We start from the raw sequence: 23,847 nt of genomic DNA on the forward strand, positions 1-23,847 counted from the left end.
ATTAAATATGAAATGGCTCTAGCCTAGTAGCGCACACACACACACACACACACACACACACACACACACACACACACACACACACACACACACACACACACACACACACACACACACACACACACACACACACACACACACACACACACACACACACACACACACACACACACACACACACGCACGCTATACCAGTAGTGAATTCATTAGCTTACTGATGATGTAATAGGTCCCTTGTCCCCCACAAAAAAAAGACCACTTTACATCTGTAGGCGAGGTGGGCGGGGCAGTGGCCGATGACGTCAATGGGGCTGGTTAAGGTGGGAGGGGGGGGAGGGGGAGGGACCACCACAGGCTGAGCTGATCCCACGTGTTTGTGTGAAGGCTGCATTCCCGGCTCCTCTCACTAAACATTCTCGTAGCGCGGGGCTCTTTCGTCCAAGCGGTCCGCTCTCTCTGTGTGTCCTGTGTGTTTGATCCTTGTAGTCACTGCCTCCTTAGTTGGGTTTTTAGGATAGATAATGGAGGGAGACGGGAGCCAAGCCACATCTGGAAGCCCGAGTGATTCGCAACACGACCCGGGGTAAGAAAGAAAAGCCAAAAATAATAATAACGGGGACATTTTTTTTTTTAATATTTTTTTACAGCGTTTCGCGGAGAGATAGATTTATTGCCAGTTGTTATTTTTTAAATGTCTTGTTTTAAACATTGCAAGCTTCACAAGCAGTGACATTTGGGCTAACCTTCCGGGTATATATATATAGAGAGAGTGAACTACACCTTTTTGTTTGATTATTATGAAGCAAAGCGGGGCCGGCCCCTTTTCAGCACTGGCTGTCTCTTTTTGGAAGCAGCTTTTCGGGGCTGCTTCTCTCTACCTTTCCTCCTCCGCGGCTCTCTCTCTCTCGCACTGACTCCTCTCTCTTTTTGTCGCCAGCTAAAGTAGCTCCAGCTATATAGCCCAAGTAGTTAGCTCTCTGCACGTCAAAATGGCCGATCTGACATCTGGACTGACTTCTGTTCTGTTTCCCCCTTCTTGCAGTAAAATGTTTATCGGTGGCCTGAGCTGGCAAACTTCACCAGGTAAGGAGCAGCGTTGTGTGTGTGCGGGGCTGGAAGGCGGAACGTGGGTCGGTCGGGGGCTTGGTGTGTGCGCGTGTGTGTGTGTGTGTGTGTGGCGGTGGGCTGAGCGGAGCTGCATGCACGCGGGTCTAAACGCGCTCTCTCTCTCTCTCTGCGTGTGTGTGTGCGCGCGCGCGCGCGAGAGAGAGAGTGCGTGCGTGCGTGTGGGATACTGTATGTGTGGAGTGCTCGCGTGTGTGTGTGTGCGCGCGCGCAAGGTTATTTTGATTTGCAATCATCTGAAGTCCTCTATTCGACCCCTATGTTATACACTGTGACATTCAGTTCTCTCAAAACCAATATTATTCCCCGCTTGACGAATGAATGGTGGGGGGGGAAATAATTCGACACGTAATCTCTCTCTCTCTCTCTCTCTCTCTCTCTCTCTCTCTCTCTCTCTGTCCCCCCCCCTCTTGTTTATTTTTGCAGACAGCCTTAGAGACTATTTTAGTAAATTCGGAGAAATCAGAGAATGTATGGTGATGAGAGATCCAACGACAAAACGCTCCAGGTAAATAACCATGCCAGGATATATCACCCCGTCGTCCTACTCTCCTCCCCGACGTGTTGGTTTTTTTTTTAATGATTTTATGAAATAACGAGGACAGGGGAATGTGCAGTGAGTGTCCTTCAGAGTGATATTTCAATATCATAGCAGTCATTTAACTGAATTTGTCCCGGGTTGCGCTTTTTATTACAACCGATTGAATCAGCGCTTTGGAAGAGCACTAATGCTGTTTGACATTGACCAAGGGAGCTCTACTAGAGCTAGGGGAATATATATTCCCGGTAATAATAGGCTTCAACCTTGTGTATTTTTTTTTAATATAGTTTATTATGATATTATATAATTTAAACACCGTGTGTGTGTGTGTGTGTGTGCGCGCGTGCACGTGTGTGTGCGCGCGCGTGTGTGTGTACAAGCGCGTGCGCTCAAAATCAACCTAGGAAGTAATTTGGTCAGGGCAAGGTCAGCAAGTAAATGCCATCAGAACATCTTTGCAACTCACAATCCATGCATCGGGTCACATTGTGGTGAATGCTGCTGTGTTTTCTCTTTACAGGGGCTTCGGGTTCGTCACGTTTGCAGATGCTGCCAGTGTAGATAAAGTCTTAGCACAGCCACACCACGAATTAGACTCTAAAACGGTATGTTCGCTTCCTTATTTTTGTTACCTCTCTAATTCCAATGATTGCATGAGCTGACATTGTAACTGACAGGACTGTTGTTGTTTTCTTGTTTTTCATTGCCATTTTTATCTTTAGTCACTGAAACCATGTAGCTTATTCATTTTTCCCCCCCTCCCCCCCGAAATGCACACACTACACACACACACACACACACACACACACACACACACACACACACACACACACACACACACACACACACACACACACACACACACACACACACACACACACACACACACACACACACACTACACACACACACACACACACACACACACACACACAGTCCATTCAAACAAGGTTAACCCCTACTCTACTGTGCTGGGGACAAATTACATAATATAGTTTATGTATGCACTATGGCCACCAGCACAACTCTCCCCTGGACTGTCTTGTAAATTGTGTGATCAGTTGTTTGTATCTGATGTAACTATAATTGTTGCCCTGTAATAAATACATAAAACCTCTCTTAGCTTGTAGAATTAGCTGATGTGTACATAATTTGGCTTTGCTAAATCCTATTTGACCAATACTGGTTTTACTGGAGATTTAGTATTGATTGAAATTGTCAAAAATCACATGGATACATTTTATTTTGTATTTTGTATAAGCATTGATTTCTCACCTTGTCCCATCATATTTTGCCAGATGTTATCTTCGTATATATGTTTGTTACACGGTCGTGCATGGCACTTACTAAAATGACATCCATATCATATGTGTGTGTGCGCATGGTATTATCATGTAATCATCGTCATCATTATTATTTACACGGCAATGAAAATATTAGTGTGTTTGAAAGATGTGTGTTGAAAGAGTGTAAACATGCTTCCTGTGACATAAATGGAGTCACGGTATGGTGGAGCTTAATAAATTCAAGGTCTTCCTTGAAAATCACAAAGGTTTCATTGCACATAAAAGTATATTGCATTCTCATTGTGTTTTGAGTGGTTCTTCATTTCTTTGGAAGTGATATACTGTATATAATGGCAGAGTGATGCTTTGACATATACCGGTATGCTTTCAGGGCTTTTGTTTCTGCACACACTGAAATCCTGAGTGCCAATTTAACTGAGTTTAAAAAATAACAATCTGTGAGGTTCCATTTTCAGTTTCCGCCCAAAATTAACACTCAGTATTTTACTGTGTGTGTGTGTGTGTGTGAGGCAGGCGGGTAAAAAGATGTTGTGGCTTTTAAGTGTTTTGACTTTGTTAAAGGTTCAAATGGAAGGGGCAGCTTTTACAGTACTAGCTATTGTGACTTTTTCCGTTTAGTTTTTAAGATTATTTTTGACGTTATCTACTCACATTAGTTCCCGGGTCTTCTGGGACCTATTGGAGAGGGAAAAAATGAGTTATTGCCTCCTCCCGGGTTCCCCCGTTAAGATTCTGTTGCAAGTGCCTATTGGTGCCGACGGTGTATTTTGCCCGCTAAAAGAATTGATTCAGCAAGGCAGGGAGATGCCCAGCACCTAGTGTGTCCATGGCAGTGCTGTATCTCACAGCTGCTCACCTGAGACTGTCTGTTCTAAGGGCTGTGGAGTGGAGACAAGCTTCCGCTGTTATGTCCTCGAGCTCTTACGTTAACTAGTCCTCAGTTGCCAAACGCTCGGGTGGGGGTGGGGTGGGGGGTGGGATTATTTTATGAAGTGTCATTCAGGAGCATTTTGCCTTGCTGATATTTGGTCAGGGACACATTGTAAAGAAACATATTATAGGTCACCAAATATGATATTGTTCGCTGGAAGAAGAAGCAGCTATCGCCGAGCTTTCCCCCCAGTGTGATAATTTATAGTTGTACACATGGGACTTATGTAATTTTCTCTGGGTGCGAAGGCTTGCTTAACAAAGTGGGTCGACTTCGGTGTCTTGTTTAAAATAAGGCCTCTCTCTCTCTCTCTCTCTCTCTCTTGCCAGCGACGTTCTGCAGCTGTGCTAAAATGAAAGCGGAAATGTAAATAGCATACGAGTTGTTCACATCTAATGTGGCGTAATAGCATTCAGTCATTGTTTGTTTGCCTTGTGCAGATGAATAGGCAGCTTGTATGTGTGAAGTTTTTAACTCCCTCATTGATTGTGAGGACTGAGCAAGAGCACCAATTACCTCACCAGAAAGGCAGAGAAGCGAACGCACAGAAATACACAAACACACACGCTTATAATATATGGACTCTCCCCCTTAGATATAGCTTAAACATATATATATATACTGTATATATATATATATATCTTAAATTGATGGGATGATAATACCGTCTTCTTATGTATGCTTTTCATGTTAGATATGAGCTAAAGTAATTTATTGTAAGATTTTGAGATTATTGCCTCGTTGCTAGTTGTAAATTTAGGAATTCCACAGATAGGCACAACATTTCATCGTTTGTTTGCAATTGTTAGAATAGGCAGAGGCATTACACAACATACATCATACATCTAGTGCTGTGAAATCGGTCCTATTAATACCCCCCCCCCCCCGCCCTCCATCTAAACAATGTAATTATTACACTGTTGCAGTAATAATTAACTTTTCTATATACAATTGGCCTTAAGGCAGTAGGACTTATTATAGACATTGATCTACCAGGTTTATCAATGTATTGATTGGTGCAGCCAGGATGTGGGAAAAAAAAGAGGGAGGTGAAATGGAGAGGAGTTGGGCTTTTGCCTCCTTTGCCAGGATGATCTTGTCTTCATGTTGCCGTCTCAGCATCTGCAGACAGAGGTGAATGGATTATAATAATACAGCACCATGGCCTTTAACCTACACATGTTGTGGTTTAGAGCCATTCTAATTTGTATGGCTCATGTGAAGTATAGAGACAAGGCTATACCATCCACTGTGATTCGAAAGGGTGCCCCCTGTTGAAAGTGTTGAACAGTAGTTTACATTGTATGTCTTGCTTTGTATTGTGGGTGTGAGTGACCTTGGGAGGTTAACCCGCTACACCTCAGGGCAGTCGGTGCTTGTGGTGACTTGGGTATGAATACATGCTGAGGGTGATACCGCCTATTATTCTCGTGCAAATTGAGTGAAAAGAGAATCCTGCTGGATTCGGAGACGGATGCGCTATTTTTTCAGCCATGGGCTACATAACCGCATGGTCTGTGCAATAGTGACTCATGCTGATGTGCCTGTTTAAAATTCCCCTTGTATGGACTCCTTGACATCAAGGAAGCGAAGGCGCTCGCCCGCTCAAGATGAATATTACTGTATGCTGACAATCGAATTTCCTCTGACACTATTTGTGAAGCTGTCCCCAGTAGCAGACAAACCACTTTTATTCTGGCTAATGCACTCTGACACATCAGCTGAATTCAAGTCTCCACAAGTGTCAGTTTTTGTTTAGTTGCCAACAGCATGCCATCAAATTAATCACTGTTAATTGTTAACTGAGTGTGTGTGCGTTCCTGCGTGCGTGCGTGCGTGCGTGCGTGCGTGTATACATATATATATTAATATATGGTGTTGTTAATGTGTACTGTGACACACTCTCATGAAATGAAATTTGTAGTGCACGCATGCACAATATTCCACTAATGGTCTTTTACCCCTGCAGTTATGTGGCCTTTCAGTGAAAAGGTGGTACTGTAGTTCCTTTTTTCCTTTTATTTTTCCTCTACAGGAGTGGATGTTAGTGCTGCCGCATTATGCCTCATTGGCAATGTCATGTGTGTTCGTGGCGAAGGCACTGTTTTAACGTACTTCCCCTCTTGTTAGAGCTTCTTTTAAATGTGTGTCAGTGGAAATTTACTTCCATTTTGAAATGACCACACCTGCAGTCATATCCCAAATCATACATTTCTATAGTTGAAAATCGAATGGCAGCCACCCAACCCGACCCATCCTGTCGTTACCGTTAGTGCCTTTTTCTAAACGGCACTCAAACATTTCTGTCTCTCTGTAGGACATTTTTGAGTCCTTTATAGTTTAGACTTTTGACATGACGGCAAGTCATTGTCCTTCGCCTTCATTATGATGAAGTGCAAATCTGCCGCTCTGCAGCCCACAAAAGCAAGCTCTCTGCTAAGCAGTGAATTATCACTGCGATGTCACTACAAATGTTCCGTCACTGTCTTTTGTATCAGGCCTCATTGTATTCAGCTGGAATACTGTATGCCAATTAACATTTGCTGCTTTAACGCTGGTGATGCAGCAAGAATATACCTGCTTCTCTTCAGTCACCTAACCATGCAAGGTTGCAATCTTGCATGATCCAAATATTGGAAATCCATAGTTGTGAACAAAGGCTCCATATGATTTTCGTCAGCTGTATTTGCCTTTAAATGGAACGGCAGTTTTCCAGGACAGCACATTGTTTCGCCTTGAATGGCATGAAAGACTTATTCAATATGCCGTGAATGGTTGGGGGAAAAAAATATTGTATGCAGTAGCAGGATCTTGCATTTCTCCCTATCAATCAGGGCTTTCTCTTTGTGTCGTGCCACGACTGCAATTTAGTTCCAATAATAAGTTCTTTAAAAGCAAGTAGAACATAAATGTTAATTAGCTCTCTGTCAGTGTAATTTGTAAATCACTGCCGTTTTATTGACCCTCTCGCCCGTTATGAAAAGGTTTAATTTGAAGTTGTGCGGAATGGCCCTGTGATTGGGTGACGCAGTAAATAGGCTGGTAGCTCTAGATGTTATCAACCATCTTTAATGGGAACATTGATTAACTATACAGAGAGGCAGTGAAATCGCACACTCATTGACAGAGTGTAACCAACGACACACAAACTCAAACCTGATCACTGAATCACACCCCCCCCCCCCCGTTAAACACCAAATGTTCCCTTTGAATATCTGATAACGTGATAGCTTGCAAATCAATTCCCCCCCCTTTTTCCACCTCCCAGTTATTTATTTATTTTTGTGTTTGTTAACTTTGTTGTTCACAACAGAATAATTGATGTGAGAGAACAATGCAATATTCAAAGTTTAATTACAATTAAAAGTTATTATAATTGTTTTAAGTTAAATTGCACAAAGTGTACGCAGCGGGGTCACATAAATTGTACATTTTAAAATGTTATGTGAAATCTATATTTGACTACTGGAATGCATTTAATAATTTGTGCACCCCCCCGCCCCTTCAAACCTCCCCGAGGGCATAGATCAATATCATGTTCTTCAAATCAATACGAGGTAGTTATTTGTATAGACTGTGAGAACCTGGTCTGTATTGTGGGTGTATTGTCTATTCTCTTCGTCAGAGTAATTGGTATTAGAATGTTAGCAGTACAGAGAGTGCTGATACATTTACTGGCATTTCCTGTTGATTCAACTGTTGTATTTAAGAGATTACCAGCCTACGTGTTAAGATCCTAACAGTTTGCTAATGTCTGACTTCCTCTCTTTCTCTTCCTTCCTCACCCACTCCTCTTATCTTTATTTGCCCTCCCTCATCCCTACATCGTTCTTTCCTCCCCTCTTCTCTTTCAACTTTCTCTACTTTATCCATTCACCAGATTGACCCTAAAGTTGCCTTTCCTAGACGCGCTCAACCCAAGGTAAGTTGTCTTCCTGTGCTGTGTCATGGCGAGGCCCCCCAGGGTCTCACATTTCCTCCATAAAGGCAAAAAAGTATTGCATCTGTGTCAGGCATGTACGTGTAGCTGGTTTGCTGTGGAGGAGACGGCCTACTTTCTGAACACCTTGAGGATGAATAGATTAGAATTCTTACTTTTTATTTGTCAAATAAAGTGCTCTCCATTAGGCCCTACAGTACATTAACACCCAGGGAACTTTGAGATGTGATGGAATTTGATCAGCTTGAGTGAGCATACTTGTAACCACGTCGCAGTAAATCATGCATAGTTGTTTTTTCGCCCCGAAGTGGTTTGTGGAATTTTACTTGCTTTGTCACACAAAGAAAGGCATTGTTACCTTGGCAGTTCAGATTTCAAACGGTGAATTGGCAGGGCTGCTGCTACGGCTAAAAGCCAAAGCACATGCTCTCTTAAGGTTGGGTATCGCTGTATAATTGAGTACCAGCAAGGAATATGTTTTCCTGATAGTATCTCCCCCGCTTCTCTTTGAAAACGTGCTTGTTAAGGTCCGCACTGGCAGTTTTCGCCTGCACCGTCGGTGACAGTGTCATTAGTCTGGAAGTCTGAAAATACCAAAGGCCTTCCCCATCCCTCTCCTGTGCATGTGTTGTCAGTGTGCAAGCATATGCTGCGCTATTTGGCAGATCTCGACAAAGCTTTGATATTTTCTGCTCTGTCGGCTGCACTAGGCGGGGAAGAAAAGATCGCCCCCTGCATTCATTATTTGAATAAACATGAATTTGACTCAAGGACATCCGCAACTATAAAAGGGGTGTGTGCGCGCGTGAGTGCCGAGTGTATGTTTGTGTGTTGGGGTTGGGGGTGTAACAGACAGCCAATCTCTGCGGCTGGGAACTACAGTATAAAGTAGCTGTTCTCGGGGAAAGTGCAGAGCAGTGACACTGTGGAGAATTGTTGAAGGTTAAACAGTACCTGCAGTTGTCTTTTTGGACCTGGTTCTTAAGGGCAGGCTCATTAGTGCAGAAAGCAAGTACTATTTGTTTCTAGCCCTGAGTGGGGGAAATGTATCTTGTCAAAGAACCTGGCAGCAACAGGATTTAAGAAAGAGCGAGCAGCTTTGCAGGGGGCTGGGCTAGCCAGGATATGTATAATTTATGAATTGTTCCACGAGGGCAAATGGTCAAGTCCCCTAGGTTTATTCTGGCTCACTTTGTACAGCAGCGGTCAGGAACTCGACTGCGGTTTTTATGTGTTGTCCATTTCCCAATATAGACATTTACCTTGCACGCGGCAACCGTGTGTGTGTGTGTGTGTGTGTGTGTGTGTGTGAGAGAGAGCGAGAGTGAGACTGACTTTTGTGTGCATCTACAATTCAAGTGAATATATGTGCGTCTGTGACTTTGTGTGTGTCTCTGTGTGTGTGCGTAAGAGAGAGAAGCTGCCATCATGTATCCCTCAGAGTGGTACATGAGAGAGTGCCTGCAAGGGTGGCAGGTGGCCATATTGGAGCCACTTGTCCAGCAAATGGAAATGAAGAAGTTTACCCCACTCTGTCCAGACTGGACAATCACTGGAGGAGAAATGACACAGTCACTCTCTCTCTCTCTCTCTCTCCCTCCCTACTTCTGTCTGTCCACATGTACGACTATACGCACACACGCGCACGCTCGCTCGCTCACTCACTCACTCACTCAACCTGGGTGCGCGGAGCATTCTGGCCCAGGCCGTGGGGCCTGGGGCCTATAATGCTGTTTCCTGGCTCCCTGCTCCAGCTCCAGATGAATGGGGGCATTAAATCAGGCAGTTCTCAGCAGCGGCAAGAACACAGCCCTTAAGGTGTTTGCTTTGTGTTAAGCCAAGCGCCCCATAATAATAGCGTTTTATGCAAATGTTGGCCTACCTTTTGCCTCCAATCATGGGGCATTATGTTTGCCCATATTTGGAGGAACGCTGGCGTTGAATCGTCAAACAAAAGCAGCCTTCCATCACGGAGGCTCAGCTGCGGTTGTCTGATTTCCCGTCACCTCTGAAGAAGTGAAAGGAACTAGAGTGCCAGGGTCTATTTTTAACCTGCCTAAACCATTATGGCGATTGTCCTCTGGGGGCAAAATTACCGTACGCTCCTCTCAATGTTGTTTTAAGAGCTATGTCAGAATGTGTGTGTGTGTGTGTGTGCCGTGTGTGTGCCGTGTGTGTGTGTGTGTGTGAGGATACCAGGAAGTTCAGGCAAAATTCTAAAAAACAGCTTTTTTTTAATTTATTGCTCAAACCCCCAACCGCTTCTTGGAGTCATTAGAAGCTACGCAGGATTTCTTCTTGTCTTCTTCACAGCGTGTCCTTATCAGTGGTTTAGTCTTGTTCCTCAACGTGATTTTCTGCCTCGTTACTGCTTGCTGCTTGGGATTTTCTGTCAAGACTGATTTATTTAGTTTTATAAAACTGGGGGGGAGGGGGAGGGGTGGGGGGGAAATCAAAGCTAGTGTTTAATGTATGAACTCAAAGGCTTAATCTCTGCGTCTCCAAACTATAAGTAATCTTTTCCGTTTCAGTCGGTTAGAGAGAGTAGATGGAAGCTTATTGAATTTGGAATTGTCCCATGATTGATGCCTGAGTGGAGACCTGTTGGGTTGGTTCAAGTCATCTCTTTCAAGTGTTTGGAAGTAGACCGATAGCGTCTCCCATAACCAAAGTGAGTGAGAGGGTGAAAAAAATGTATTAAAATGAAAGATTCATACTCGATAGTGACTGAAATGATTAGCTTTATCTCGTCAACAAAAGGCTGTGTCTTTCTTTAATGAGCTATAATGTCAAATGAGTTGCCAGGTGTTTTGCAACTTTTTCCAAATGCTACGATATGCATGGACATACACGTGCTCTTGGTTTGGACAGGTGCAATCCCAAAAATGTGAACAGTGTGGAAAAGTTCATTTCTTCTGCATAAAGTAATTCAAAAGGTGAAACTTTCGTACTGTATATTCTCTAGATTAATTACGCACAATAGTCATTTTTTGTTCTTCTTTGATCTTGATGATTATAGCACGCAGCTCACGAAAATGATCCATAAAAATATATTTATATTACAAAAAGAAAATCAGAAAAGTATGTTCAGCTTTACTGTATGCACTCAATATGATGAAAGTAAACTTTGCATTTCATTTGGAAAAATATAAAATAATGTGCCCAACTAACTACGCAACTAATTATATAGGCTTGCAAGTGGTTAACAACAGTCAGTTCTCAGTGCTCTCAGCTCTCTTAGTTTAGAACGAGGTCATGAATAATGCATCTGCGGATATTTTTGAAGGCTTGCAAGATACATATATTTGTTGCTTACTCCAAAGCCGTGAATGACAGGTTTTTGCAGTGTGGGGCTGTGTTGCTGCGTAGGCAACTGACACTCGGTCGTGCTTTATCATTATATTGTTTAGACGCCGTGACACACTGATTACCATTTTGGTTTCGCTGTCCTGTGTGTTTTATTTGTACGTTCCTAATGTCGCGTCCTGACAGCTCGTGTCATAGACACAAGGGCCTCTCAGCCCAATCAGTCATCTCGAAGTGATCCGCCAGCCGAAGACTTGTCTGGGGTTTGCTTGGACGTTTTCACATTATTTCCTCCCCTCCCTGTTGCCGGCAGCGATCAGCAGATTGCAGTTGTGTGCACGAAAGGAAGGTGAAGGCCTATCAAACTGTGGGTGGGTGGGCCGGGGGGGGGGGGGGGGGGGGAGGGCGAGGCAGAGGAGAGAGAGAGAGAGAGACTGAGGGTTGAGTGCTTCAGTATAATGGGATCCTTCAGTTCCCCCCTGCTATAACACACGCGCATCCTGCCTGAGTGGAGACGCTTTGGCATTTACTGCCATGAGAACTGTCAAAACAGCCTCCCCTCCTCGTGCTCCACGGCAGCACTCTGCAGCACCCCGCCTACCTCACCCCCCCCCCCCCCCCCCCCCACCCAGCACCCACCACCCCGCTGTCTGACTGCCCCCCCCCCCAAAAGAAACAAACAAAAATCAGGGGATTTGGGAAGACTGCCTAGTGCCTACACACACTCACTCACTCACACACACACGCACGCACACACACACGCACACACACGCACGTGTCTTGTTTGTGTTTTGTGGCATGTTTGGGTGCGTGCTGCTGTGGAATGCCGGAGTAGGCGCACGAGGGGTCTCTGCGGGAATCGAGTTGACAGTTTTGCCTTTTACATGCAACCTTGCACCCCCCCCAGCCCCCCCCCCCCCCACCCCTCCCTCTGTTCTACACTGGTGTGTGAACGCACAGTGCACCTTTAGCAAGAGGCTTAGACAAGCAGGGATGGAGCTGCTGGGTGCCGGGGCCAGGCTTGGGGGGGGGGGGGGTATAGTAAGGGGGAGGAGGTGAAGTGTGTTGTCGAGTGTGAAAACTCCTCGGCCAAGTTTTTTAATGAAGTCCAAAGGTGAGGTTGTGTGAAGTGTTCAACCCCCCCCCCCCCAACCTTCCCTCTATTTCTCACATAACCTCTCTCCACTCTCTCTCTTTCTCTTTCTTTCTCTCTCTCTCTCTCTCTCTCTCTCTCATGTGTGCGCGCACATTGCTGGCTTTGTGGCAGAGGTGTGAGTAAGAAGCCAGTTTCCAGTCTCCTGAGTGGCCTAGCACTCCGACACCAATTAATAACTCGGCAAACCCTCTCTCTCTCTCTCTTTCTCTCTCTCTCTCTCTCTTCTCTGTTTCTCTCCGTCCTCCTCTCTCATTGGGTTGCAGCCATCTTCTATTGTTGACATCTTGGAAAGCCCCCCCCCCCACTCTTGCCCATCAGTGTTTTTACAGCAGGTGCGATTCCTTCCTCCTCTGCTGACAAAATACGACGGGACAAGGAGGCGCTATTCTTCCATGATCCCTTGATGTTTTCAGACGCTCATCCGGTGTTGTGTGTGTGTGTGTGTGTGTGTGTGTGTGCGTGCGTGCGCGTGCGTCGTGTGCACCGTGCAGATGTTTGATGCAGACACATGAAAGGTTCGAAACACAGGGAGAGACATCTTTTTCCTGCTCCTGTACAGGCGTTCTTTGATGGCTCTCGATTCGAGGACGTTGTTCTTTTTACTGTTAAGCAACCAGTCCTCACAGCTGGAGAGGACTGTAAAGGACCTATATACCATTATACATCCTCACAGCTGGAGAGGACTGTAAAGGACCTACAGTATATACCATTATACATCCAAGCCAGTAAACGTTGTATAATAAGCCCTGCAGTCACGTATCCGTAGCCTCTCTGTGCTCTTGAGCCAGAGCAGAAGGACAAAGTTGCGTTTCTCTCTCTCTCTCTCTCTCTCTCTCTCTCTCTCTCTCTCTCTCTCTCTCTCTCTCTCAGGGTGTTCTCCGACGTGTAGCCACTTTGAAGGGAAAGGGAAGTGTTTTGATGGGTCAAAACCTAGGTAATAATCAGGATTCAGCTTTGATCGCACGTATCTTTATGGTTGCTTTATTATTAATGGTGTTTCTGCTTATAGGAGAGTGGAGAGGGACATGACATATAGAGCAGTAGTTCCCAAACCATTTTAGCTTTATTTAACCAGGGTAGTAGCTGAAGGAAGGAACAGCAATGTCCGTGTTCACCTATGTGTTCACCTATGTGTTCACCTATGTGTTCACCTATGTGTTCACCTATGTGTTCACCTATGTGTTCACCTATGTGTTCACCTATGTGTTCACCTATGTGTTCACCTATGTGTTCACCATTGTGTTCACCTATGTGTTCACCTATGTGTTCACCTATGTGTTCACCTATGTGTTCACCTATGTATGTGGCCATGAGCACCAGGATGACTATTAGTACCAGTAGGGGCGCTGCTGTGCCAGAAACAGAGAGAGAGAGATAGTGCTGCACGTGCTGCACTGTTGCCTGCTAATGAGAGAGAGAGAGAGAGAGAGAGAGAGAGAGAGAGAGAGAGAGAGAGAGAGAGAGAGAGAGAGAGAGAGAGAGAGAGAGAGAGAGAGAGAGAGAGAGAGAGAGAGAGAGAGAGAGAGAGAGAGAGAGAGAGAGAGAGAGATGCAGTTAACACACAAACAGACATACACATTCAAACCTGGGAGCTGACCAGTACAACGACTGGTGGGTGTGGTGACCGTTCAGTTCCCACCCATATGTTCCTGCCCATCAGGGAATCCAACCGGCAACCTTCCTGCAACAAGGGGCGCTCCCTCTAACCTTTAGGTCACCGCTGCCCCAAAAATGTGCCGTTAGACGAGCCCAGGTGTGGCATGGGATTTTGTGACAACTACACATTATTATTGCAAATACAACTATATACAAATTATATTATTTATTTAATTTACCATGTCAGTCTTTTTTGCACACTCATTTACAATGGCAAAAGTCTATGTTCAAAACATTTTGGGGCATGTCATTTCCCTTTCACAAAAAAACAAACAAAAAAAACACAAAAATAATTGCGAATGCGTCAAATCATTGCGATTAGACGATATGTAATGAGTGTGACAAGCCTATCCACTTCTGTCTCTATGTTCTCCAGGGCAGCACACTGACTGTTACAGTCTTTGGTTACACTGACTGTCTCAATGTTCTCCAGGGCAGCACACTGACTGTTATAGTCTTTGGTATAATATGACCCGGCCGGGGATCGAACCCCCGACCTCCCAGTTTCAGGGCGGACACTCTAACCACAAGGCCACTGCGGTCTGGACCCCACGACCGCTTACTCTGCAAGGCTCTTGATATTTTGTAACCGGCAGACAGCCGTGAGGGAGAGGACCCCTGGGCCAGAGGACAGGACCATGCTGGAGGTGGTGGGGGGCGCGGCAGCAGTACAGCCCACCAGAGTCCCCATATCGAGTGACATTAATGAGGGGGGACCGAGTGAGCAGTACGAGTGCTAAAGCAAAGACAATGCCCAACCCCCCTCCCTCCTCCTCCTCCTCCTCCTCCTCCCCCCTTTTCACAGCACGAAAAGTGCTTCCCCTACTGTCTTTATAGTCTCTGCTGAGGAAGAAAGCGTATATAGCCTCTGCCCCGCGCTTGTTTCGCCCACTCAAATCCACGTCTGCCGCTTCAAACGGCCTCGCAGACACGCAGCCCATAAGCCCTTCTTTGATCAGGCCTCTCGTCGGATGTAGGAGCCAGCAGGGCTGCAGGTGTATATACGGAATGATGTTTGAAAGTGCCTCGCTTGAACCACATCATAGAGGGAGTGGGAAGTGGGAAGCTATATATGCAGAGAGAACGCGGTGGGGCTTTTTTATTGTGGAATTGATCAACCCGAGGATTCCAGCAGCATCACGTTGGATTTGAGCCTCGGTTCTGTATCATTGTTGTTTGTTGTCCAATGTGTTATTTAGCCGTGCTGTTGTTCCAAAGCCAAGCTTTATCCACTCACATCTTGAACTAATGAACAAAAATGGTCGAGGGAACCTGGTCAGCAAAACGCAGACACTGGCAAGTTTTAAGCCAGGTTATTTTGTGTGTGTGCGTGTGTGTGTGCGTGCGCGCGCGCATGTGCATTTAAGGATAACTCTGCAGCCGTTTACCCTTCACCAATTAGCACAGCATCTGCATTTAGGCCCCTTTTTTTCTCTCCACTCTGCTTCGTATGCGCACTCTGACATGCAGCAGTCACATTCAATTTGCTACTCCATTGTTTTAACACCGTCTCGCCCTTTCTCCCTCCCCTTTATCAACTCATCCTCGGCAACCTCGCCTCCTCCTCCTCCTCCTCCTCCTCCTCCTCCTCCCCGGGCCCCAGAACAGTCAGAAATTGGAACAGTGTCGTACGTACGCACGCACGCACGTACACAACAGTGGGGGGGAGCCATGAGGGCTGTCAGACTAAGAACCGCCGTCAAAATGCAGACAGGTTATTACTGAGTGACAAACCGGCTTTGGGAAGCCACTGACATTTTTTCATTTTTCCCCCCTCCCCCTTCATTCATTGTCTCCCACATTGGCTGTCTCTCCGTCTGAGACGAAGTGTGGAGACACTCGTTCTCAAGCGAAAGGCTGTCACCCTCCTGTTCCTCCAGTGATATTCCATTGTTAACCCGTTTAGGCCTGACGTCGAAATTAAAACAATGTCGTGGTCATGTGACAAGGACCCCAACGATTATTATGTAATTGGCCCACAGACCCCCCCCCCCCCCCCCCATCTGGAAATATGTTATTCAGGCAGAAACCTCTCAGAGCTTTGAGTTAAAAAAACGTTTGCTCTGAAATAATATATAGTCAATGATTTGCGCCACATTTTCACGATTTCTTTAAAAAAATAGCAGACCGCGCTATGAGCTTGTAGATCTGCTATTTTTCAATAAGGGTTCCCGTCCAGAATGAGTTAACAGTGTGTTCTTTTTTTTTTTACTTTTCACTAATATCTCAGGAGAGCCAAACCAAACCTGATGGCGGCTTAAGAGTCTATTTAGTTGCCTATACTCAAAGAATAAATTCATGAATAATCAATTTTTCCTCTTGAAGATTGGAGTGCCTTATTCCCCACCCCCCCCTTTCCATGGCTGTCTGCACCACTTGGGGACTATATATATATATATAATATATATATATATCAAGGAAGACTTCCTGGATTTTGTTTGCTAATGTATACTGAGGACCCGTAGTCTGAGTGATCAGAACTTCACTTCCTCGTTCTGTTTTGTACGGAGCCAACCCAAAGTTTGATGGTTTGGGAAAAAGCACATTCAGGGCTTTTTGAATTTGAGGGATGTATACTTGTTTAAGTGTTTTCAATCAAGTTGCACACTGATGACTTGAGTACTTACTCTTGATTCGGCTGGGAGGAGATAAAATAATAACCTGCAAAAATGTCGGTCACATCAAAACGTCGGTTTTTTGGAATGAAGTCAGACATCACTTAATGTCACTTCTTTTGATGTTTTCCCGAGTATGCACAGTCGCACACTGCCATTCGCTCGACTTTTGTCTGTGGTGGTGGCGGTCACAGATTCATCACCTGCTCATCGTCTTGCTATTTGAAAATGCAGTCGAGGTGCCATATTGAGGTCATACATGTTGATTTTCCTTGAGTGTGGGGGGGGGAGTTTTGTGTGTGTGTTTTGAGACAACACACACACACAGTCACACACACACAAAAGGTGTTCAATATCACTGAATTATGCAAAAAGAAAATAATAATAAAAAAAGAAAACCTCAAAAAAATGGAGTTAGGTGGTTTCTTCCCGACAGCAATGATTATGCTTAATTTAAAAATCAGACTAGTGAGCAGAGAGAGAGACAGGGAAGGCACGAGAGCCGAGTGCGTGACATGCAGCAAAAAGAGCCCCAAGTCTGCTTGGGTAAACATTATTCTTTGCACATGCACATTTATCCTCTGCGTCGTCTCCCTGTGTGACATTGCTTTGCTACTACGGTCCCCAATCTTTGCTAGTTGTCTGATGAAGTTAGCCGCTCTGGCAGCAGCCGGCGCCTGAAGAGATGAGATTTTTATTTTGTGCGTCGTCGTCGGCTGCTTGATTCAACGGAGTTTGCTGTCCTCAACTGACTGTTCTTCAACTCAGAGCTCCGCACTGGGGCTCTGCACGCACACGCGCACGCACGCATGCACGCATGCATGCACGCACGCACACACTCACGCATGCACGCACGCACACACGCACGCACGCACGCACGCACACACACTCAAAAGACAGATAAACACGTATACACACTACACTAGACATATCCAGTTGTCTGATCCGATTTTAAGAGATGGTATACAGCCATGCTATAATGGGGAAGGTGAAAAAATATAAATCACTCTCCCTAACTGAAGGGGTGGCTTCTTTTACCCCCACTGTATACTCTTAATTCATTTATGCCTGCATCAACCCTGTGTGTGTGCGTGCGTGTTCGTGTGTGTGTGTGCATGTTTGTGTGTGTGTGTGCGTGTTCGTGTGTGTGTGTGTGTGCGTGTTCGTGTGTGTGTGTGTGCGTGTTCGTGTGTGTGTGTGCGTGTTCGTGTGTGTGTGTGCGTGTTCGTGTGTGTGTGTGCGTGCGTGTTCAGTGTCCATTCCTGCTGCATGCCGGTTCTGCACTGGTGTCTGTCACTCACAGACGAGGCTTCTTATTGGTCCTGAACGGCACTTGTGACGGACGACCCACTAACTGTCAGCTCCCGCCCCCCAACCCCTCCTGTCTCCTCCCCGCTCTCTCTCTCTACCTCTCTCTCTATCTCTCTCTCTCTCTCTCTCTCTGTGTGTCAAGCTCTTTTTCCTTTCACACATGCTCGCTCTCTCTCTCTCTCTCTCTCTCTCTCTCTCTCTCTCTCTCTCTCTCTCTCTCTCGTTTGCTGCAGCTTTGCCTGCTGCATGATAAATCTGATGCTAAATTTAGAGTCCGTTTTTCTCGAGCAGTGAGGGATTACTGGCAGAGAGGAAGAGAGGACAGACACACACGCACGCACACGCACACGCACACGCACACACATGCACGCACGTGCACGCGCGCACACACACAGTGCCTCTGCCTCTCTCTTTCACTCCAGCAGGCCCATTACGAGCTCCTCGGCCCTTCACTTTCATCTCTCTCTCTCTCTCCCTCTCTCGCCCCCAGCCCTGGTCACTGTTCAACTGCCTCTTTCCGCTTTTCTCTCCATGTTTATTTTTTGCTGTCAGTTGTCACACATCTGTGTGTGTGTGTGTGTGTGTGTGTGTGTGTGTGTGTGTGTGTGTGTGTGTGTGTGTGTGTGTGTGTGTGTGTGTGTGTGTGTGTGTGTGTGTGTGTGTGTGTGTGTGTGTGTGTGTGTGTGTGTGTGTGTGTTTTGTAATCGCGCGGTGCCGTTTGAATCCATTCCCATTAGGTGATGGAGGGAGATTGCATGTTCTCTTCTTTGCTTTGCAAATGGCGACAGGTCCAATTGTGTTGATTCCCGGACAGTTTGAACTTTGAAGCAACCTCACCCGAGCTCACCGAGACGTGCCGCTTGTATTTGTATTCTCGCTTTTTTTTTCATTTCATATTCTTTGCTTATAGTCTATTTCAATAGTCTCCCAAAAATCTCCACCACCTCTTCTTGAGGAACACATTTCAGTGTGCGGGAGGATTTGTGTCAGGAAGGACAAAACCTCCAAAGCACCATTGCCATTAACGATCAATAATTGTTGAAACACTCACCTACAAAAAAAGAAAAATGGAACGAAGAAGTCTATATACCTAAAAATATAACTGACATATTTATAATACATGATCTAAACCAGTTCAGTCTAGAGATGAAGGCTTGATGTGAGTCAGCCAAGACTTTTATATTAATATTAATGTAATCCAGAGCATTCTGTCTACAGCTCTCTCTCTCTCTCTCTCTCTCTCTCTCTCTCTCTCTACAACGATGAACAGGAGACTGACTCAGTAAAGGGAAAAGAAACACATCGGCGCACATGCAGCTTGCAGCTCAGAAAAAAAAAAAGATAAAAAACGTTTACTGCGCAATAACAGTCAGGTACAGTACAGTACAGTACAGTACACAACGTTTTGGCCAAACAACCTGGCCTTCATCAGGCACATCGCCTCATTTTGTCCTGGACAAGAGGCTACTGGACGGGGGCACAACATTGCTCTTCAAACTCATCCACCAAATAATGGGTGATTTTCACACACAGAAAAGACACAGATTCTGTGTTCCGATCCGGAGCGGTCGGTCGGGGCTGTGAAATAGAAGCTATAAAACGTTAAAAGGAAGTAAGGCATACACAGACATGCACATAATTAAAGTACATGTAATTGCCGCAATTATGCTGCTGTGTACCTGCATCCCCAAGAAAATAAATATGAATAAGGGAAAAAAATCTTCCCTTCTCTCAAAACCGGCAGGCTAAAATCATTTTGCGTTGATCCTGTGTAGCATGTGGACGGACGGACGGACGGCGTGATTGTATTCTTTTTTTGGCTCAGAAGGTTTTTTAAAGTACCCGTGTATGGAACCACTAAGAAGGTCAGTAAACACACCAAGTGCGCTTTTTCGGATTTCTAAAATAGCAGATCTACAAGCTCATAGCGCGCCACCGAGTGGCGCGCTACGAGCTTGTATAGGTCTGCTATTTTTGAAAAATCGAAGAACCACTGACACAGAAACATAGCTTCTTCAGAAAACTGTCAGGATGTAGAAGACATTTTTAGAATCTGATCTCAGGTCAGAATGGGTCAATCGTGTTGTTGTTGTTGTTCCCTGCACTCGCTGATCTGAGATGAACGGCGAGAACCGGGTGGCTCGACTCCCAAGATGTGCCGTCGAACTCCCCAGGCAGAGGTCTTTTTTTGGGGGGGGAGGGAACGAGGGAGCGAGGGAGGACATCTGAGGAGGTTTATACACTGGCCCTTTTGGTGGGATCCCAGGCCCTCAACCTAAAAAAAACAGCAGTGTTGTTTTTGTCAGAAAATTTCTATTTTAGCTTTTAGTCATACACTCTTTGGAATGAAACTTCAATTAGTTTTTTTTGTCACCTGAAATGTTTTAGCGTTAGTCTGGTTTTAGTCGACTAAATATCATACGATTTTAGTTGACTAAATCGACGGTTGATTTGGTCGACTAAAATGTGCTCTGGCGGGCCTTGATGCCGTCGTAATGGCTGATTTTACACTTAGCCGATCTCGCGCTGTGAGCTTGTAGATCAGCTATTTTCAGCATGGAACCGAGTGTAAGATGACTTACACTGGATCTCTCGCCCACTAGTCCCTTCCTAACATTTTACTCTGATTTCTATCTGTTGACGAAATTGTCAATACATTTAGCTTACTTTTAGTCACAATTGCTTAGTTTTCATTTAGTTTCCATTTAGTTTTAGTCAGTGGGAAAAAAAGGTGTAGTCGTCGAACATTTATTTTTTCGTCTTAGTTTTTAGTCGACAAAAACAACACCGCCGTGTATATAGGAAGGAACATTGGGTGATCCGGCAGGGAGTGAGGAGGAGGACATCTTGAGGAGGATAGAGGTTAGGTTTACCTGAATCCCAGAACCCTGAACCTAAACAGGCTCCTCTGACAGCTCTCTGCGCGGTCCCCCGGAGGGAGGAAGGGACTCATTGTGACAGTGTTGTTCCTTCCGCGGGGCAGTAAGTGCTACATCACAGGGAAGGATCGTAGATTGAGAGAGACACAGCTGACAGGCTAATGGAGAGGGAAGAGCTGAGGCTGGTGAAAAAGATGAGACTTGGGGGGTGGGGGGCTGTCCGTCCGTCCGTCCGTCCGTCCGGGGGCTATTGGGTTTTTTTGACCACTACGGTTCATCCCTTCAGTCCTGTGCTATATACGTATACTTGTCACTTCCGTTGGACTATAGCTGTGTTTCATTTTTTCCCTGGTATATCGGCAAAGCATGAGGCTTCACTATACTACCCCCCATCCCCCCCCCCCTGCCTTCCACAACACGCATATCAGCACTTCTGACATCCAGGGAGCACTTTTCTCCTCTCTCTCTCTCTCTCTCTCTCTCACCTCTCTCGCAACGCTGTTAGCATTTCTCTCACACACTAGTCGAGAGAGAGAGAGAGAGAGAGAGAGAGAGCCCGAGGTTGCTCGGATGCCACGGCGCTTTAAGTCTCGGACATAATAATGTGTTGCAGAGAGCTCAGGGAGGCCAGCGCTCTATAATCTTACCACACACATATAACAGGGTCCCGGCCCCCCTCGCCGGCTGCGCAAGATGATGTCGGAAAGGAGCTGAGCTGAATTTATAGCTCCTGTATATAGGCCCACTGCCCAGCCTCGCAGCTATATACTCCTTCCACACAATCGACAAATGGCCTCCCACTGCAGCCCACTCAATCACCAGCGCTTTCCTCTGGATAACAAACGCTGTTGAGCGTAATTAGTTACTGCGAAGATGAATGGCGCAATTACCACGCGCGTGCAACAAGCACTTAAAGGTGGCTTTAAGTAAAAAACATATAGCGAGGTGGGCTCTTAAGACGGCTGACTCCTAGCGGGCGGGTCAAATTATCTGATTGGTCGTGGCATGCATGGCGCTTTCCTTTTCCCATATGGCTGACTGGTGGAAAGCTGTATGAATTGGTACCATTCCATATCAACGTGCCATTTGTCCGTCTCCTGTCTTTACATCTAAGGTATAGCCTCGGAAACCCGGACGTTTTTATTTCCAGGGAGAAAAAAAAAGTCTGGGGTCGAGTCCACTTCAATTCGGCATACAGCAGCGCAAACGTCGTTCACCCTCTGCTGATCTCTGATCGTCTGCACCTTTGTTAAATTGACGCACATACACACACACACACACACACACACACACACACACACACACACACACACACACACACACACACACACACACACACACACTCCTCTCTCTCTCTGTCGCTATAATTAATTAGTCTCATGTCCAGCAGCTGTGCACACACACACACACACACACACACACACACACACACACACACACACACACACACACACACACACACACACACACACACACACACACACACGCATGTACAGTTTAAGTATGACAGTTGTGCTTCCAAGAAAGGGATGATTTGTACCTCGCATGGTGCTTCAGTTCAACACAGTTCAGTCACTCTATTATCCCAGATGGGGAAACTTAAGGCTTGCACAGTCAGGACTAGCGCACAGATAAAAAACAACACAGTACAAAGCTTCTTTTTTTTTTTTTAATACTCTGGAGTCAGTCGACATGCAATATGTACAGAACACACAGTCTATTAGTGACCTGTAAAGTTACATCATATTGCTCTTAAATGGGTGTACTCTAAAGCCACAGCCCAGCAATGAGAGTCTCAAAGTCAGTTTGAAAGGGTCGGTCTATAGAATAGGGCTGTGACGGTGTATGGCATTTTCATTACCGCGGTGAAAAAGCAATGTGTCCCAAGCGGTTAACGCCGCAACACACTGGAATGATAAACGATCTCTTCACTGCTTGCATTAGAATTCAAAATCCCACTATGACCCGCCACCGCTCGCAACTTTGCCCACGACTTTGCGGCGCTGTGTTGCTCGTCGTTTCCTAATGGCAGAGAATCCTTCAATTCAATCTTAAGGCTCATTCATAGTCTGGATTTTCTGGTGGTGAGGTGACCACCGCTCCGGTGGTGAGCTGACCACCGGAGCTGAAATAACGTTGAGCGGTGGCCGGTGGTGAGTAAAAACAGAGAGAAGGGCTGGAGCGGTGGCGGTGGTTTGCTCTTCACCGCGGCTCAGTGACGTCATGTTGTAGTTCGGTGGTCACCTCACCACCGAAAATCCAGACTATGTATGAGCCTTTAGATTATCGGCTTATTTTCTCCCGCCGCGGATTCTCTCACAAATGCAGCATTTTTGCCTCGTTCAAATTTGCCCACTTGCCCCCGTGGCTCAAAGCCAAGATGTGCTACAATAATGTGATGTAACTTTTGGCATAGGATCTTTGTAGGTCAAAGGCTACTGTCAACTGTATGGGGCTTTAACGGTTAAAGCCCCATACAGTTGACAGTGGTTAAAGTTTAACCCTTTTTGGGCGGGAACCCCTTTTTGGTGTTTTAAAGCATTATGTTACACTTTAGCTATTGGAAAATGCCACGCTACGAGCTTGTAGGTCTGCTATTTTAGAAGAATCGTGAAAATGTGCCTCAAATCTCACAGAGTGAACATTTTAACTCAAGTCTTTGCTTCTGGGGAGGTCATTGGAACAACATAGTTTCAGATGGGGGGAGGCATATTTTTGGGGTCCTTGACATGAAATATTGAGCACCACTGATACAGAAACATAAGGTTTTTCAGAAAACTGTCGAAGTCAGGCCTAAATGGTATAATACTCCTCTCCCTCCTGTGCAGCTGAAGTGATAACTACGTATCATTTCTCTAGAAATTACATTTACTGAATATCTAGGATGGAAGAATGTTCAATGATGAAGATAACTAAACAATTCTTACTGTGTTCATGGTAAGCGTACATTTTCACACACACTTTCACCAGCAAGAGAAAATAATACATACATTGTGGTAATGATCTGCAGGTTATGTATCACATGACCACGGTAGTGAAGTTATAATTTGTCCGGCCTTATTCTGTGTGGAGTTTCCAGC

At 45.6% G+C, this 23,847-nt stretch overlaps 1 protein-coding gene across 1 annotated transcript in view; it reads left to right on the forward strand.

Moving 5' to 3' along the window:
- Positions 1-437: 437 nt before the first annotated feature.
- The window catches only part of LOC310864463 (RNA-binding protein Musashi homolog 2-like), a gene marked incomplete at its 3' end in the record, with an annotated part of 159,558 nt that continues 136,148 nt past the window's right edge, over positions 438-23,847 (forward strand). Inside the window, exons 1-5 of the mRNA XM_083773150.1 lie at positions 438-583; positions 1,043-1,083; positions 1,552-1,633; positions 2,187-2,271; positions 7,785-7,826. Of these exons, the coding sequence (XP_083629276.1) occupies positions 522-583; positions 1,043-1,083; positions 1,552-1,633; positions 2,187-2,271; positions 7,785-7,826 (312 nt within the window). The 5' untranslated portion in view covers positions 438-521. The remainder of the gene's footprint in view (positions 584-1,042; positions 1,084-1,551; positions 1,634-2,186; positions 2,272-7,784; positions 7,827-23,847) is intronic.

The sequence above is a fragment of the Protomyctophum parallelum genome (assembly GCF_964188405.1).
Source record: "Protomyctophum parallelum genome assembly, chromosome: 9".
Lineage (NCBI taxonomy): Eukaryota > Metazoa > Chordata > Actinopteri > Myctophiformes > Myctophidae > Protomyctophum > Protomyctophum parallelum.